Source organism: Scardinius erythrophthalmus, assembly GCF_964197995.2.
Source record: "Scardinius erythrophthalmus genome assembly, chromosome: 5".
Lineage (NCBI taxonomy): Eukaryota > Metazoa > Chordata > Actinopteri > Cypriniformes > Leuciscidae > Scardinius > Scardinius erythrophthalmus.
In genome coordinates, this window is record NC_138225.1 from 25,925,512 (window position 1) to 25,941,379 (window position 15,868).

General features: G+C 37.9%; 1 protein-coding gene across 2 annotated transcripts in view; it reads right to left on the reverse strand.

The window, feature by feature from the left end:
• The window catches only part of lrch2 (leucine-rich repeats and calponin homology (CH) domain containing 2), a 104,634-nt gene extending 89,407 nt beyond the window's left edge, over positions 1-15,227 (reverse strand). For both annotated transcript variants that reach the window (XM_081365230.1, XM_081365229.1), the window contains exon 1: positions 14,929-15,227. In XM_081365230.1, the coding sequence (XP_081221356.1) occupies positions 14,929-15,184 (256 nt within the window). In that variant the 5' untranslated portion in view covers positions 15,185-15,227. The remainder of the gene's footprint in view (positions 1-14,928) is intronic.
• Positions 15,228-15,868: the final 641 nt, after the last annotated feature.

A 15,868-nucleotide genomic window follows, 5' to 3' on the forward strand; every position in this document is an offset into this window, starting at 1 on the left:
GTTTATAGTGAGGTGAGGTGTTCATTTTAATTGACCCACCCTCCTTCAATTACCATGGAAACCAGCAATAGATACTCACAGAGTGACAGGTTAATTAACAGGAGTGGAGAGGTTTGGTGGTTTGTTAACACATCCACACAACTTCAACACCATCCACATACCCACACTAACCTACGGCCAAATACACAATCAGTGTGACAGTCAAGTCTTTTACATTGTTACAAGATTTCTAATACAAATAAATGCTGTTCTTTTGAACTTTCTATTAGACAAAGACTCCTGGAAAAATGTATCACGGTTTTCAAGAAAATAAAGCAGCACAACTGTTTTTTAACATTAATAATAATAATGTGGCGTTCCAATTCGCCTACTTATACTATATGTATGTATGTAGCCTACTCTTTGTTAATAAAATGCGTTTGAGCGCATGAGAGAAGCTTTGGGGCATTACTACCACGTCAAAACATTGTGCTGTGTCGCATAGTCATTTGCATTCTGTCACCGCAAACTGGCCTGTCAATCTTCCAGTCACAGTTAACAACCTTATATACAGTAAACAGTCATGTTTTATTTGCAAATTTGCACTACTCAAACGATTATTTTAACCATACTGAAGAGAATGTTGATCTGACAGTCATGGGTCTTTCATGCTGAGAACTTTGCTCATGTTTTTTGCATAATGATGCATTTAATAGTTATTGGCCAAATGTATCTGTTTTATTAAAAAATAAATATTCTTCACAAAGTTATATATTGACAATTAATAACAGGACATCTCTGTTTAACCCTCAATGGCATGTGCATTCACCATGTTTCTAGTTCTCCAAAGCAAGGAGGAGTGTGCACAGACACACATCTCTGAAATAGTAAACCATCCCTGGACGTGGCATACTCTTTTCAACATGCTATACTTCGGGACACATTTATTCTAATTTCACATACTATTTAGAATGGAAACTTTCTATGCACATTGTGACACAGGGTAAGAAATGTCTCTTGAGCACCAAACGATTTTTGAAGGACAATGTGACACTGAACTGAAAATGGAGTAATTTTAATATATTTTAAAATATATTAAAATAGAAAACGGTTTCAATTTTAACATTTTAAATTGTAATAACATTTCACAATATTACTGTTTAACTTCATTTGGATCAAATAAATGCAACTTTGGTAAGGAAAGGAGAGCTCTTTTAAAAACATTTTTAAAATCTTACAGACTTCAAATTATTGAGTAGCAAATGTGTTAATAGCAGGCTTCACAGCATTATGCAGATAATCACAATATGGCCAAATATCAGGCATGAATTTCTATGTTAGTCCTGGCTGGTTAATGGTTTTCTGCTTGTCTATCTAGTGAATCAACAAAGCAATGCAAAGCTGGTGATGCTAGACATTCAGCACAGCTAGTTGACCAAAGAGAACTTGCTAGTAAGTCTAGTGGGGATACAAGCATATTTATATCCCATAGTAAGGACAAGCATCCAAAGCACTGCATATACTGGTGACCAGCAGCGCTGTTTTTCAGCATTCAATACTGACCTAGTAAGAGATTAAGAAAGAGACTGCAGTAAAAGAGGGTATACAACAGATATTCTCTTGTTCTCTGCATGTATTCATCTCATTTTCTTTTTGTGGACTTGGACTTCTTAAATTTTTCTGTCTGTCTCGCTCACTCTTTGTATCTCATTTTATTTGCACAGAATAAATGTTACATAATAGTCAATCTATCCAATTATGTTCAAACTGAGGACAGTGTGTTCAAACTGACAGAGTGTTTAAGAGAAAGAGAGTGAAAAGAGAAGGGAGTCAAATGAAACAGCACCTCACTGTATAATGTTTCACTCTTTACCAGGGACTTTACAGAGAAACATGTCATATGATGCAGTATTTCCCCTTAAACATTCAGTACAACTTTGTTAATTGTCAGTAGTACATCCAGTCATTTCACATCCAGTATGAACCTTTCTGTTAACTTAAAATTCACCACTAGTTACTCATCATTTATTCTGTCTTATCAATAGAAAAAGAGGGGTATTTGGAGATGCTTGTATTTACCATTTTGTTGTTTCTGGTCATCAAGCAACATTGGCACTCTCTCAGGTTAAAAATGACTATCTGTACCTGATTGTCATTGTGAATTTGTGATGCAATTTGTTGTGATGCAAACTCCGTTTGCAGTGCGTGTGCGGTGCGTATTTTTTTCCGTACCCATGTTAACAGGTTAGAGCTTTCACACTGCACACGGATGCAGTCCGTCGATCCGTTCCAGTTGCGGTGCGTATACAGCAGTGCAGAGATCGTTTCCGCACCGAGTCTATTTTTTTGCTGTGCTGCAAACGCTGAATTAAAGTGACAAGCATGGTTCGTGTTTAAAATGCACACAGATTGACATGAAAATGTAATAATTTCACCATAAATGCATTTTATTAAATAAAATGTAGGCTAGTAATCTTACCATGAATGCATTTAATTAAATAGTACCATTTTTCACAGTCATCTTTTTATTTTAAGACGAGGTAAAGCAAAGAAAACTACAATTTACCTCAACAAGGCAACAGAACGACACTCGTCTCATTCGTGGAGGTGGAAAAACAAGTTAGTTGTGACATGCAAGACTTTGTATAACGATTTTAGAAAAGGTATGAATCTGCTGTTTTTGTAAATTAAGTTTTAATTTAAAATGGATGCAATTTTAATATAAGTAGCTACATGGTTCAATATTTTACCACTGCTTGAGCAACTTAATATATAATCTTCTAGAAGTAATGTATTGAATAATACGTTGTGTTACGACCTCTCATAAAAATATCAACTCTGAGAGAAGAGATCCAAAACAAGAACAAGTAAACGGCGGAATCAATGCAATTATTTATTTACTCACTCACAACAGAAGTCACAAAGACTCACAATAATAACGAACATTCCATCCAGTGAACGAAATATAACAGCACGGACAACAACTAGCCTAACAAAGAAAACAAAAACATATTCTAAAGACAATTCTTTGATCTGTCGACGCTTCTTTCTCCTCCTCGTTGGCGTTTATATTAGTCAGCTCAAAAAGATAGAGCGACGCCAAGACAGACAAGGGAGGATGTGTACAAAGAGAATCCTAAAACTTTTTTAAATAAAAGTTGCTGATAACTTCTTGATTTGAAATAAAAATAATGAGTAGGTCTATGTGTTTGTGGCTACAGCCGCGGATCAGTTCCGCACTGCAAACGCAGCATATGTGAAAGCACTATTGCGCGTGCTGCTCCTGCACCGCACACGCACCGCAACACGGACCGCACACGTACTGCACACGGAGTATGTGTGAAACGGGCGTCAGACAGCAGGGAAAAACTATGTTAATGCAAATAATACATTTAAAATAAGCATATAAGCATTGCTATGATAACAAAATAAATAGGCCTCTAGAGTCTAGACTTTAAAAAGGGAAAAGAACAGGCTTTCCTATAACCTCAGATATTGATGTCCAATCAAACACTACTGTAATTTGGTTCCAATGCATCTGTTATGGATGGAGCAAGATTTGTTTTACAAACTTTAAAGCTACACTGTGTAATTTTTTAAGTTGGTTCTTGGCAAAAAACACTTTGTTCTTTCAAAATGATATGTGCTCAATAATGTGTAATTACTTCTACCAACTAATCAAGTATTCTCATAAGCTTAGAATCTGCCATTTAGAATACATACGAGCGAGTCGCTCGAATGGCGGCAGCCATGTTGCGCCTCCATCTTGAAAATACATTAGCCAAAGAGGGACATACCTGGAAATTCGAGCTTCGCCTTTCGCGTTTTTACACTCAGTGGCACCATGACGAATGCGAGGAGAAGATTACTCGCGACTGCCGGCAGATTTGAAATAATACGGCCACCGTAGGAGTTAAAACTCCCTCGGAATGGGAGGGGCTAGAAAGTAATGTTCAGTTGGTAGTCATAAACAATTTCACCGCTAGATGGGAGAAAATCCTACACAGCGTAGCTTTAATGTTACATTGAATGTTACTTTAATGTTACATTGACGTTAGTGCTGCTCGGCTAAACGTATGCACTGTTATTGACACAGTGAATGATACAGTTACCACATGTGCTCCGCAATAATTTAGAAATATACTCATCAGTTTCTTGATGGACACACACTTGTTAATGCTGATAGAGGCATCTCATAATGTACGATCACTGAGAAATGTCCTGCTTAAGTCGTCCTTGTGATGGAGGTTTGGGTTAAATAACTATTTCTTCCCATGTTTCCTCATTGGACTCGTGCTCTAATTGATAATCGACACCATCATTACTGTCCTTACAGTGTGTACAATCGCTAAGGATTTACAAAGACTCCGGAGCTGAAATTCAGTTATGGTAATGGGCCTTTTGTTTCTGACACATGCTGTATAGGCTACAACTCTAATGACTACCAGTTAACATGCAGATGCAAAGTTACTTATATGTAGCCTGTGGGCTGGGTTAGGATTGGGATCCTTTAGCTCACTCTCTTTCCCTGACTCTTTACTTTCATGTTTAATCACGTTACTAATTTGGGGGTGGAGCAGATATTTAGTAAACCACTTAACGTGATGGAAGCAGGCTTATATATAGACACCTGGGGTCCTTAGACCAGGACCGTGTCAATTTACTGCTGGGTTTGGTGTGGTGAATCAGTGATTCAGGGGCTGTGTTTGAGTGTTCAGGTACGTTCAAAAGCCTTTTCCTTGTTTGTCGTTTTCACTGGGGTTAAGTATACAAAGCGACTGTTTGTTTTAATAGTGAGCAGATGAGCCGACGCTGACTGAGCCGCGGTGCAACATTGTTTCCCTGTGAGACCGTGAATGGGCGAGTGAATTATGGCAAAGTAATGCCATACTACTTCCGCGTTTAACAAGCGTTGACTGGATACTGTGATTGCAGTGGGATGTTTACATCTAATTTAGTGCTTTCTATGCACTGTTAATGCTACAACAGGTATGTTTAATTTCCCTTCACTGTTTTAACTAACATGTATATAGGAGTGTATTTGTTTTGTATGCTTAGTATAGTACAGTTCAATGCAATATTGACCATCTTTGTTTATGAGGTTATTTTATCATGTAATGTGTGAAGACTACGTCTAAAACGTGAGTTGTATTGAACGTGAATCATGATCAAACAAATATTCTTAATGGTGTGATTGTGCTTACAGACTTGTACAGCTACACCTGAGTTGCTGGCTGCTGTTCTTCATATTGTGTGATTTGATTGTGTGGTGCTGCTTATAGTATAGATTATTCTATTTTCATTTCTTTTGCTGTTGTTTGTTTTCCTCTAGCCTTTTGGCAATATGTTATTGTATGTGAGTGTATGAATTGTATGTCACAGGCTAGAGTGGTTTTATTTTTTTTTTTATTATTTGTATTTCATTTATTCCCAATTCTTTTGTTGTTAGTTTATTTTTTTTTTTTTTTTTTTGTAAACTGTCTCTGTGTGGGTGGAGCCAGGGTAGTGCAAGAGACTTCACTGTAAAGTGGGTTTTTGTTCTTCTTTTCCTTTTTTTTTCTCTTAAGACATTTGCAGTGCTGTGAAGTGTGAACCTCAATGTCTCTTAACCATACTTATTAGTGCTGTGAGTTTGCAGTGTGTAGACATTGAGCTCTAGTGTGTACTACTTACAAGGCTCTGTCCCTCCGTCCACGGGTGGTAGTGAGAACTTAGCCTTCTCTTAGTGCTTTCTCAAACCACTCTACTGGCTCCCATGCTGATGGTCTGTTGACTTCTAGTTAGATTTATTTTGTTTGATTTATTTTTGTTTTCTTTCAAGGCCAACCAACACCTTCAACTATTTATCAATAAATATTGTATTTTTATACTTTTCTACGAACCTGTGTTTGTACATTTTATTGGGGCAGAGTTCCCCTTGCTCTGACACTTATACCAGCTAAACTCAAGGGGTGGCGTAGTCAGTTGGGCAATAGGGGGCGCCACATATAGTATAGTCTAAAGTGGACTATCGAAATAAAGTGTTACCAATAATTATATTTTGTTCAATTTAAAAGCAAAAAGGCAACCTGAAAAAGTGTTTGCGTCTGTCTCATACTCTATGTTCAGTATTACAGGACAAAGTGAGAGCTCAGAAACACAGCAAACACTGCTCTAACATGCCATAACAATCTCTCAAAATAATGTCAACATTTTTCAGTCTAATTAGGACTATTAGACACACCATTTTGGTGTTTAAGACTTGAAAACCAAACTTTAAATATGCTGCTCATAAACACTATATCTCAGCGGGTGATGTGTATCAGAAAAAAATGAAACTAACTCAAGTGATGAAATTGGATCGCTTGTACAAACAGCGCAGTCAACATCCGGTGTATCTACAATGCTTGCAACAGTAATGACAAAAATGTCAGCACAACGCCAGGAGACATTTTTATACAACGACTGAAAGTAGGTGTCAGTGTGGAAAAAAACTGGGAAATCTTTCCTTTGCTCATATTATGACATCTCACTACAAGGAGCGTGTCAGCGTGAAATATATAAGCAACATTTTATGTATGTGTGCATATGTATTTGCTTAAAACTGCTGACTCCTTTACTCATTCACTACATAGTGAATGTCACACAGACACAGCTGCAGTTTGTTTGAAGCTACAAATGTCCTGAAAGACGAAAATTGGTTGAAATCCGATCTGACTGTTCACACTGAAACATATTTCAATCCAAAATAAAGATTTCACAGCACAACAGCACATATGGATGTGGTTTGGATCACGTTAGTAAAATGAAATTTATGTCGTTGTATAGTTTTTTTGCTTATCAGAAAAAAAAAAATACCTGACAGATTTAAACGCACAGTATGGCATTTTTCGCCACTAGGGGTCGCTAACCTATTTACAATAACAAAGGCGTAGTTTGATGACGCAACATTTGCTAAGAATTATGGATCTTGTCGTCAACGTCAAGCCGACCGATCTAATAATGTTTATGGATGAGTAAATACATCGATGCTTTTATCATGACTGTGATATGAAGCAGGTCGGGATTGCTAAGAGACAGCTATCAGCTCCACACGCGACGCGAGTCCCGCGAATATAAAAGGAATATGGACATTTCATTCTACCGAACTACACGCAGAATTACAACTCACAGGTCAGTTTATTAGACAAATTAAATTTGTGAGGTAACGCAGCGCTGTTTCACTTGGTCTAACATTACACTATCACACTAAACTGCATTTGAGTGTGTTGAAATGTATGTGTTACGTTTGTCTGTATGAGACTAGCAGTAAGCTAGATCAACATTAGAATAACATACAGATCATATTCTAACATTTTATCATTGTTGAACTATATAACATTGATTAGTTTTATGTAAATGTGCTCACCTGTTTAATAAAGTACATGTAGGAGCGGTCGAAGTCTCGGACGTGGAGCTCTCGTTTATATACTGTCTATGGGAGCTCTCGGCATCTCGAAAACACCGCGCTGATATTGATTCTCGTTTTAGTTCTCCTTTTTTTATCCAAAGTCTGCTTGCCATGGTCCATAATGTTTGAACGAAACAACAACAACAACAGCGTGCAAATAGACATTGCGAACTACACATTTGTCCACGTCTGTCGCTTTGGTTACTATCAGACGGCTCTGGTTCATAGCTCTGGTTGCTATGGCAGCACGAGCGGAAACCAGGGATAACGCGGATATGACGCCATTGACAGCGACAAAACGGAAATAAAGAAACGGGACGTGTCTTCGAATTAAATTACAAATTTCTCCTGGTTTGAAAGTTGTTGGAAACAGTCGGGATAATGTAAGTACACAACTAAAAAAAATATATAACATAGATATAGTGATTTTTGCTATTTTTAAAGCAAAAAAGTTACATATTGTACCTTTAACATAAACAGTAAACAGAAAAATCTGATTATCATTTTAAAAAAGCCAAGGCCTAGAGCTCAGAATGAGTGTTTAATAAAGCTACAGTATCAGAGACCTGAGAACTACCTTCAGAAAGTGAGAAGAGCTGACTCATATGTCATCAGTTTCACTTCATTTTAAACCCTGAATTAGCCTAATTTTGTTTTAGATGCATTTCTCAATGTCGACTGCACTGAGTGCATTCATCCCTCTTGACTGATCTATCTGTTAGTTTATTAACTTTTCAATGCATACTCCCTAAAATTATTTTTTCTTAGTGCTGCAAAGCTTCTCCACACTGTGATGTGCTGCCCGAACTACAAAGACCATGATACTGAGCACAAGGGTTTGAAGTTGACACCTTACAGATGGGACCAGCATGTCAGATCATGTGTAATTACCTCAGTCTCTGGAGAGTGCTGTGTGTGTGTGTGTGTGTGTGTGTGTGTGTGTGTGTGTGTGTGTGTGTGTGTGTGTGTGTGTGTGTGTGTGTGTGTGTGTGTGTGTGTGTGTGTGTGTGCGCTCATCTGTGAAGGGCAGAGAGGTCTCCTGCCTACTGTCACAAGATCCCAAGAGCAGAGTGTACATCACAGGAGGACATGCAAGGAAACTCAAGCAAAACCAGCAAAATGAAGTTACGTAGTTCATCTTAAAATCTAATAACGCTGAATAGCAGAGCTCAGTGAAATAGACTCTGACGGTGCTGTCACTTGCCCCATGCATTTTTATGACTTGATACAACCTTTGAACACTATTTTTGGTAATTCCACTGATTTAAATGTCACCAAGTTGACATTCTCTTTCTCTAGCTGAGTATTGGGTAACATAACAAAAATACTTTGAAAAAGCTTACAGTAAAGTTGGGTTTATGCATTAATAGCTGCATCATTTCAAGCTATTATTCAAAAGAAGAAGAAAAAAAATTTGGAAACAAATCTGTAATTCTAAGATGTGTATTGGTAGCCTACTTATGTGCTTTCTGTTGTCTGTGCCCCTCTCGTCTTCTTTTTTAATTCACATTTGGAAACCCTGGTTTTGTATAGTTAATTAATACTAATTCACAGTGATAATTAATAATTAGTAATAATTAATACTAATTATTGTATAGACTAATAACACTTTATTTCATGCAGTCAGGTCAGAAAAAAAGTGATGGAAGGGCAAGTGAGTAACCTAGGCCAACAGAAAAATAAAAAATGTAATTTGAGGGCTATTAATGTGTACTCTGAAGGGGATAGGCAGGGCTCAACAATACATACAGTAGTAAAATCTATACAGGGTAAGATAGGCAAAAGATACTGTAGATCAAGATGCGTTATGCATGGCATTACATTTTCCTCCAAAACATATGCAATGAATTTCTTTGAACCCAAGACAATTCCACAAAGAGTCATTCATTCATTCAGACACAAGCTATTTAAAAAGTGTGAATTTAGTTCCTGGAAACACCTTTTGACTGTCTTGCCTCAAAATAAATAAATCCAAGTCACATTGACCTCTGTTTGCAAAACAAAAACCTAGTGTTATGGACACAATCTCAGTTCTCAAGATATTCGATAAGCAATTCAACTTCATGAGTCATTTTGATATCAAACCAGTTTGTGCCTGACCATTCAAGAGATCGATCCTTGGAAGTAAAACACGCTTTTAGTTCTTTGATTTCAATAGCTAGGCTACTGATCTACTGAGAACTATAGCATGCTTAGAGGAAGAAGGACTACAAACTCAGATTACCCTAAAGAGAGAGACACTAAAAAGAGACATTCAACACTCTGCCACAGCTACAAACAGCCTTGGGACTTCCTGTTACTTTGTGTGCAAATATGGACCCTTTTCACACAATTTATGACATTTTCTGACTTTTTTAACAAGATAAATATGGCAAATTAGTTAACACCAGGCATCTCATGACATTTTATTGATATTTTTCAAAAACTTTAAATCATGGAAAATTAATAACGGCAACTTTTAATGTTTATAAAATTGCAGACTGAAACAAAATGGTTTAGTATTGTGGACAACAATTGCATTGCATAAAGTATTAGACTCATTCAACTATACAGCCGAAACATACAGTTTAAATACTGCTGATTCTGGTCTAATTAGTTAATATAATCAAGGTATGAATAAATATTTGTCCTTCTAAATATCACATGAGTGAATGAATTCTCTAGGCTTGTGATATTTTACTTTGTTATAGAAGTTACCAGTGTGATTAATGACAGCAAATCTGACTTCTGTAGATATTTCTCAATATTTGCTCTTTTTGGAAATGTGATTTTCTTTTCTTTAGCTGTAGTTGGAGCAAAAGTGAACACCCAAAATTAAATCATTTACAACTCGTACTCAAGCAGTTCCAAAACTGTATGACCTTCCTCTGTGAACAATAAATAATGATTTTTTTTTTTTTTTTGGCAATGGTAACCAAATATGTTCTTCAAAATATCTTATTTTGTGTTCCACATTAGAAATAAATGCATACTGGTTTGGAAAGACATGTGGATGAGTAAATTATAACAGAATTTTCATTTTTGGATTGAGTAGCCTATGTCTTTAAGGCACTTTAAACCTAAAATCACTACATTTGGGCTGAGCAGCAGCATTTTCAGATATAAATTCCAGTACAACCCTTCAGATTTTGACACACATACGGGAACCCATATAAATGAACTTATGTTTTGTCAAATCTAAATAAGTAAGAACTGTTAAAAGCGGTTACGACTAGCATAAGCATACATCTACATCAGCCGGATCCAAAAAGCAACACTACATGTGCACAACGAATAGGCACATACATAATTCATATACATGCATGACCACAAACTGCCCTAATGTAAGTCATTTCCATGAAAGGCAACTTTGCACATGAATATAGTGCATACTACAGCAAGATAAAAGTCTGATGATATTAAGAGAAAAAAAGAAAAAACAATATTTATTAACAGTCAGCATTTTATTTTTCTTCATCTTCCATTATCGTTAATAAATGCCACTTGTACTTTACTTCTACATGAAGACAATGCATATGAAAAAAAAAAAAAGTTTATTGGTCATTCTCTGACAAACAACTTGATTAGCCAAAAGTAGAAAAAAATCTTTTTTTTAAATAAACTCAACCATCTCACATCAAGCCAGTCTTTGTCACATAAAGATTCTCATTCAGTTGCTCAGATATGGGTTTATATACGAGTATGTGTACGTACATGAACTTTAAACACACTTCTTCAGCTACTATTTCAAACCTCACCACTGCAATAAGGCTGGTTTTTTTTTTGTTGCTCACATGTTTTCTCATGACAGTGTCAACAGCAAAAATCACATGCAATCTGATCTTTTCAATTCCAATTTGTGCCACTTCCATAATGTGGTCCTAAATCCAATACAGGTCAGATATTTTGCAATGCGACCTCAGTCTGAACAGTAACGGAAAATTTTTACGTCACTCTCTAGATCAACATTCGTCACAATTCTGCGCTCATGTGAGTCACTTCAAAGATTTTACATAGGCCTACCTGACGTTATCAAGACAGTTGCGAAAGGTAGTGGAAGGTCAGTGATGTCTAAGAAATCACAAGTATTAGGCTACATTTGACAGCTCTATATACAAGCAAAACATGAGGGCTCCGCTCAATGTTAAAAAAACTCCACTCTTTTTTCACATAAATTCGCTGGCTTCGGCGGCAGATCACACTATAAATAAACACATAATCGCTTAAGTGTTCTTCGTGTTTACTTCCGTATGACTGCGTGCACTAAATGGTTTTAAACAAAGCACTAAATGTTTTAGCTCCCCAACACTTGAGCGAGCTCTTAACGCATTATAGTCCTTAATGTCTATTGCGATCTCAAAATTCTGGCCAGTTGATAATACCTAGAACATCAAAATCAACTGCTGGCGGTAGATCCTTTTCCTATTTAGTACCTAAACTCCGGAACAGTCTTCCTAACATTGTCCGGGAAGCAGACACACTCTGTCAGTTTAAATCTAGACTAAAAACACATCTCTTTAACCTGGCATACACATAGTACATTATACATTCCTATTATTCAAATCAGTTAAATGATTATTAGGCTGCATAAATTATGTCAGCCGGAACCAGGAACACTTCCTGTAACACCTGATGTAATCGTTGAATCATAAGAAGAATGGCATCTACGCTAATGTTAGTCTTTCTGTTTATTCCGAGGTTTACTGTAATCAGCCGGATCCGGGCCGTATCTATATCAGATGGAGGACCTGCGCCTAGACACAACCAGAACGCATCCCTGAAGTGTCAGCAGAGATTGTTTCAACTAGACTCTGCCCTGAGAAGGCCTCATCGACACGACAGCCATCGGTACTGATCCTCAACAAACCCGTCTCCATCCCGGCGTGATGACTTCAACCTTCAACCAGTTGGAACTGGATAATATTCTGAATGTTCCAATCCAATCTGACTTGTGACCTATAATGCTGCCTGAATCATAATCATACGCTGTTTGTTCACTGGTCAGAGGAGAACTGGCCACCTGACTGAGCCTGGGTTCTCCCAAGGTTTTTTTCTCCATTCTATCACCTGATGGAGTTTTGGTTCCTTGCCACTGTTGCCTTTTTCGCATTTGTCGCCATTGGCTTTTGACTTGCTTAGTTGGGGACATTAAATTTAATATTCAACAATATTATTGATCTGCCTGCATTGACACCATTATATGCGAACTGAACTGACGATGACATCACTGTTTTATTATACTTTTATATATACTTTTTTTACAACAAAAATGAAATATCACTGAGCTTACTTAAGCTGGACTGTGACGGTATTTTCTTCTGGAAACAAACTTTGTTGCATTATTTTCCTGTTATCTTTGTAAAGCTGCTTTTAAAACAATCTGTATTGTAAAAAGCGCTATATAAACGTGACTTGACTGTGTGCCGCGTTTGGATCAGAGCAATAAATCGGAATTGAGCACTAAGACGAAGCCCTTTATCCATTATGTTAATGGAATTCTCACTTCTTCAAAATTTAAAGCATTTGCTTTTAATGCACACATAAGGTCTTTGCAAGACAATGGTGGGAGATTACACATTTAGCCACTGTGAACTCCAGTACTGGACAATAGTAAAGCAAACTTCACAAGAAGGATTGAAACTGATATTGAACATCAAATTGAATGAGATGCATTGCAATGTATTGAATTGGGACATATGAACATATGTGGATCATACATATTCACAAAAATGTGATCCAGTTCAACAATGAAGACACAAATGACGACAAAAAGATATATGCAGCCATCTTCTTGGCTCATGTCATAAACAGCTCCCTTCAAAAGGGAAAACTGGTAGGAAAAATGAAGGCAAGAAAGACAAAGAGAAGGAATTCTTCATCTTTATCACACTTTAACATCAGAGACTTGGGGGTATCTTCATACTCCAGTGTTAAGTTTGTGGCCAAACAGACAATTAGGACTGCCAATTAGGTCACTGAACCCATTGGAACAGACCCACACTAGTACGCACATGCTACCATTTACTCAAGCCTACTCAAACTGTCAAACACACAGAAACTAACAAGCACACAAAATCTCATTCTCACAAAAGTGAACACAGATTGCAAGACGAGGATTCTCTTCTCTTTATGCAGTCATACATCTCCAGTTGAGTCAGCAACAAAGTCACTTCCTCTTATAGGTGACAGTCTGGTGCACATCCAACTATTTCCTCTTTCGAACACATCCACAGAAATAATGCACACAAACAAAAGTGCACACAAGCAGCCCTATACTATCAACAAACGCAATCTGTATGCTAGCGACCCTGACAGTAACAGGGAAACCAGTGAACGTCTAGTGTTATCTACAACATTCTTTCGACCAACACAAGCCTTGTGTGTGAGAGAATCAAAACACAAGGCTTGATATAAACAAACGACCCTACATACAGCTAAAATGGTTTTGAGACAGCCAAATAATCACAAAAGGCCTATCCACTAGTGAAACTCTATACAGTTGAATGGGAGTGTAGACATGATGCTGTGTGTAAAGTGTGCATGAATGAATGGATTAGTGTCCCTCCTCCCACTGTCTGCTTCACATCTGAATGGCTGTTTGCTGCAGCAAGACTACCATTACAGACCACAGACACTTCCGAAAGAGATGCAGCCATTTAATTTCTAGCCTCATCTCTAGAAACAATAATGTAGCTAATCCACTTTATACTGCAATATTTCTAATAGTGCAGCCATAGTACCAAGACTCTGAATTGCCAGACAAAAATATTATTTAGATCAACAATAGCTCTTAATACTAATACAAACATCTAAATTATAATACTAACACATTAGTTGAAAATAAAATGCGTGTTTAAATTACAGCTGCTTGCACGTTGACTTGGGCTACACTGAGAGGATGGAGAGGCGCGCTAGATTATAGAGACGAAGGGCAGCATCTTTTGTCTGGCACTACAGCATCTATCTGCATTTACCGACGTTTTTTTACCATCCTTTAACGCCATATCCACTAAATAAGCTGTTCCCGTAATGGTAAATAAAACTGCTTCGTCAAATATAAAGGGAACATTCTAGTTTTGTCGCGTGTTCGCAGTATAGGTACGTTAGGGTGCAGTGTGGTTTCTACGGGTTTGCATGTTAAAACTTGCTGGATTACTGGAGTAAAGGTTAATGAAGATTGTCTCCTTTCGTTCCTGCTGAAGTGCTCTCTCTATTTGCATTTATTCGTGGAATATGATCTGGGGTGAAATGAGATGTGAAACCAAAACAAATAGAGACGCCAGTGTCATGGCCAGTATTTCTAATTCCATGTCAACGCACTCAAGCTAACGTTACGATAAACACGAGAGATGAAGCGTGATACTAACGGTTTTCCCTTGTACGAGCACCATGTGCACTGGCTATTGAAGTGAACACACAAACACCCATTGACACACCGCGCAAATGCACCAAAAAGGCACCCACGTCCTCCTAAAACATGAATCTTGAGAATCGGGTCAGTGGAGCACGAAGGGAGATTAGCCCACATCTGCGGGACCCACCTGCTTGTGTAGTATCGGTCAGATCGTAGTTGAGCCCCGGGTATTCACGCAGTTTTCTTCCGCTGATGTTGAGCATCCCGGAGCAGACGGCATCTTCCAGTGCGCGCTCCAGACTGCGGGCGGTGTGCAGCGGGTGTTGCTGCTGCTGCTGCTGCTGCTGAATCACGCCCGGGCTCCAGTGCGCGACGTTCAGATAATGCTGGCTCTGGAGAGCCGCCGCAGGTCCCACAGCTCCCTGACTCGCCGCCATTTTCATAAGTGAAATTATTCTGACAATAATAATAGGGGGCTGCCTGGCGTGCCGCGCATGCGCAGAGGACGCATACGGAGGTGGGGAGGGGAGGGGAAGGGCTACTACTGGAAAGGGGCGGAGGATTTGGCACAGCTCTTACGGCATGATCAAGAAAAAACATTCATGTTTTTGTTTTACAAAATTAGAGCAGTATGTATTTTGTCATCGGGAATATTTATGTAATACGAGAAGAATGGGTTACAGATTTGGTCAAAAGCTTTGTTATAATTAAGTCATACTTGAACAGTCGTTTTAAAAAAATCTCTCTTTATTATAAAAAAAAATAATTATTGAGTGAAAAGAGGTGAAAAAAAGGATTAATGACTCCTTTTAGGGCGTGTCTTACCTCCTTTTTATGTGGTACGGTTGCGGTTAGTGGGGTACAGAGAACGGGCCACATGCCCTGAGCTCAAAGATGAACCCTGGCGGCTGAATGGAGAAAATCCTTGCAACATAACATATGGGAGGTGTTGCTGACCCCATATAAACCTTAAAGTCCACATGAAATCAAAATTAACGTTTTTGGCTTTTAGTATGAATATGTTAGTCTTAATTGTATAAGTGCTCCAAAACAATGACAAAATGCACATTTATAAGATAAGCATTCAGCAGGCTACAGTCTCTGTATTTATTTTCTACAGGCTGTAT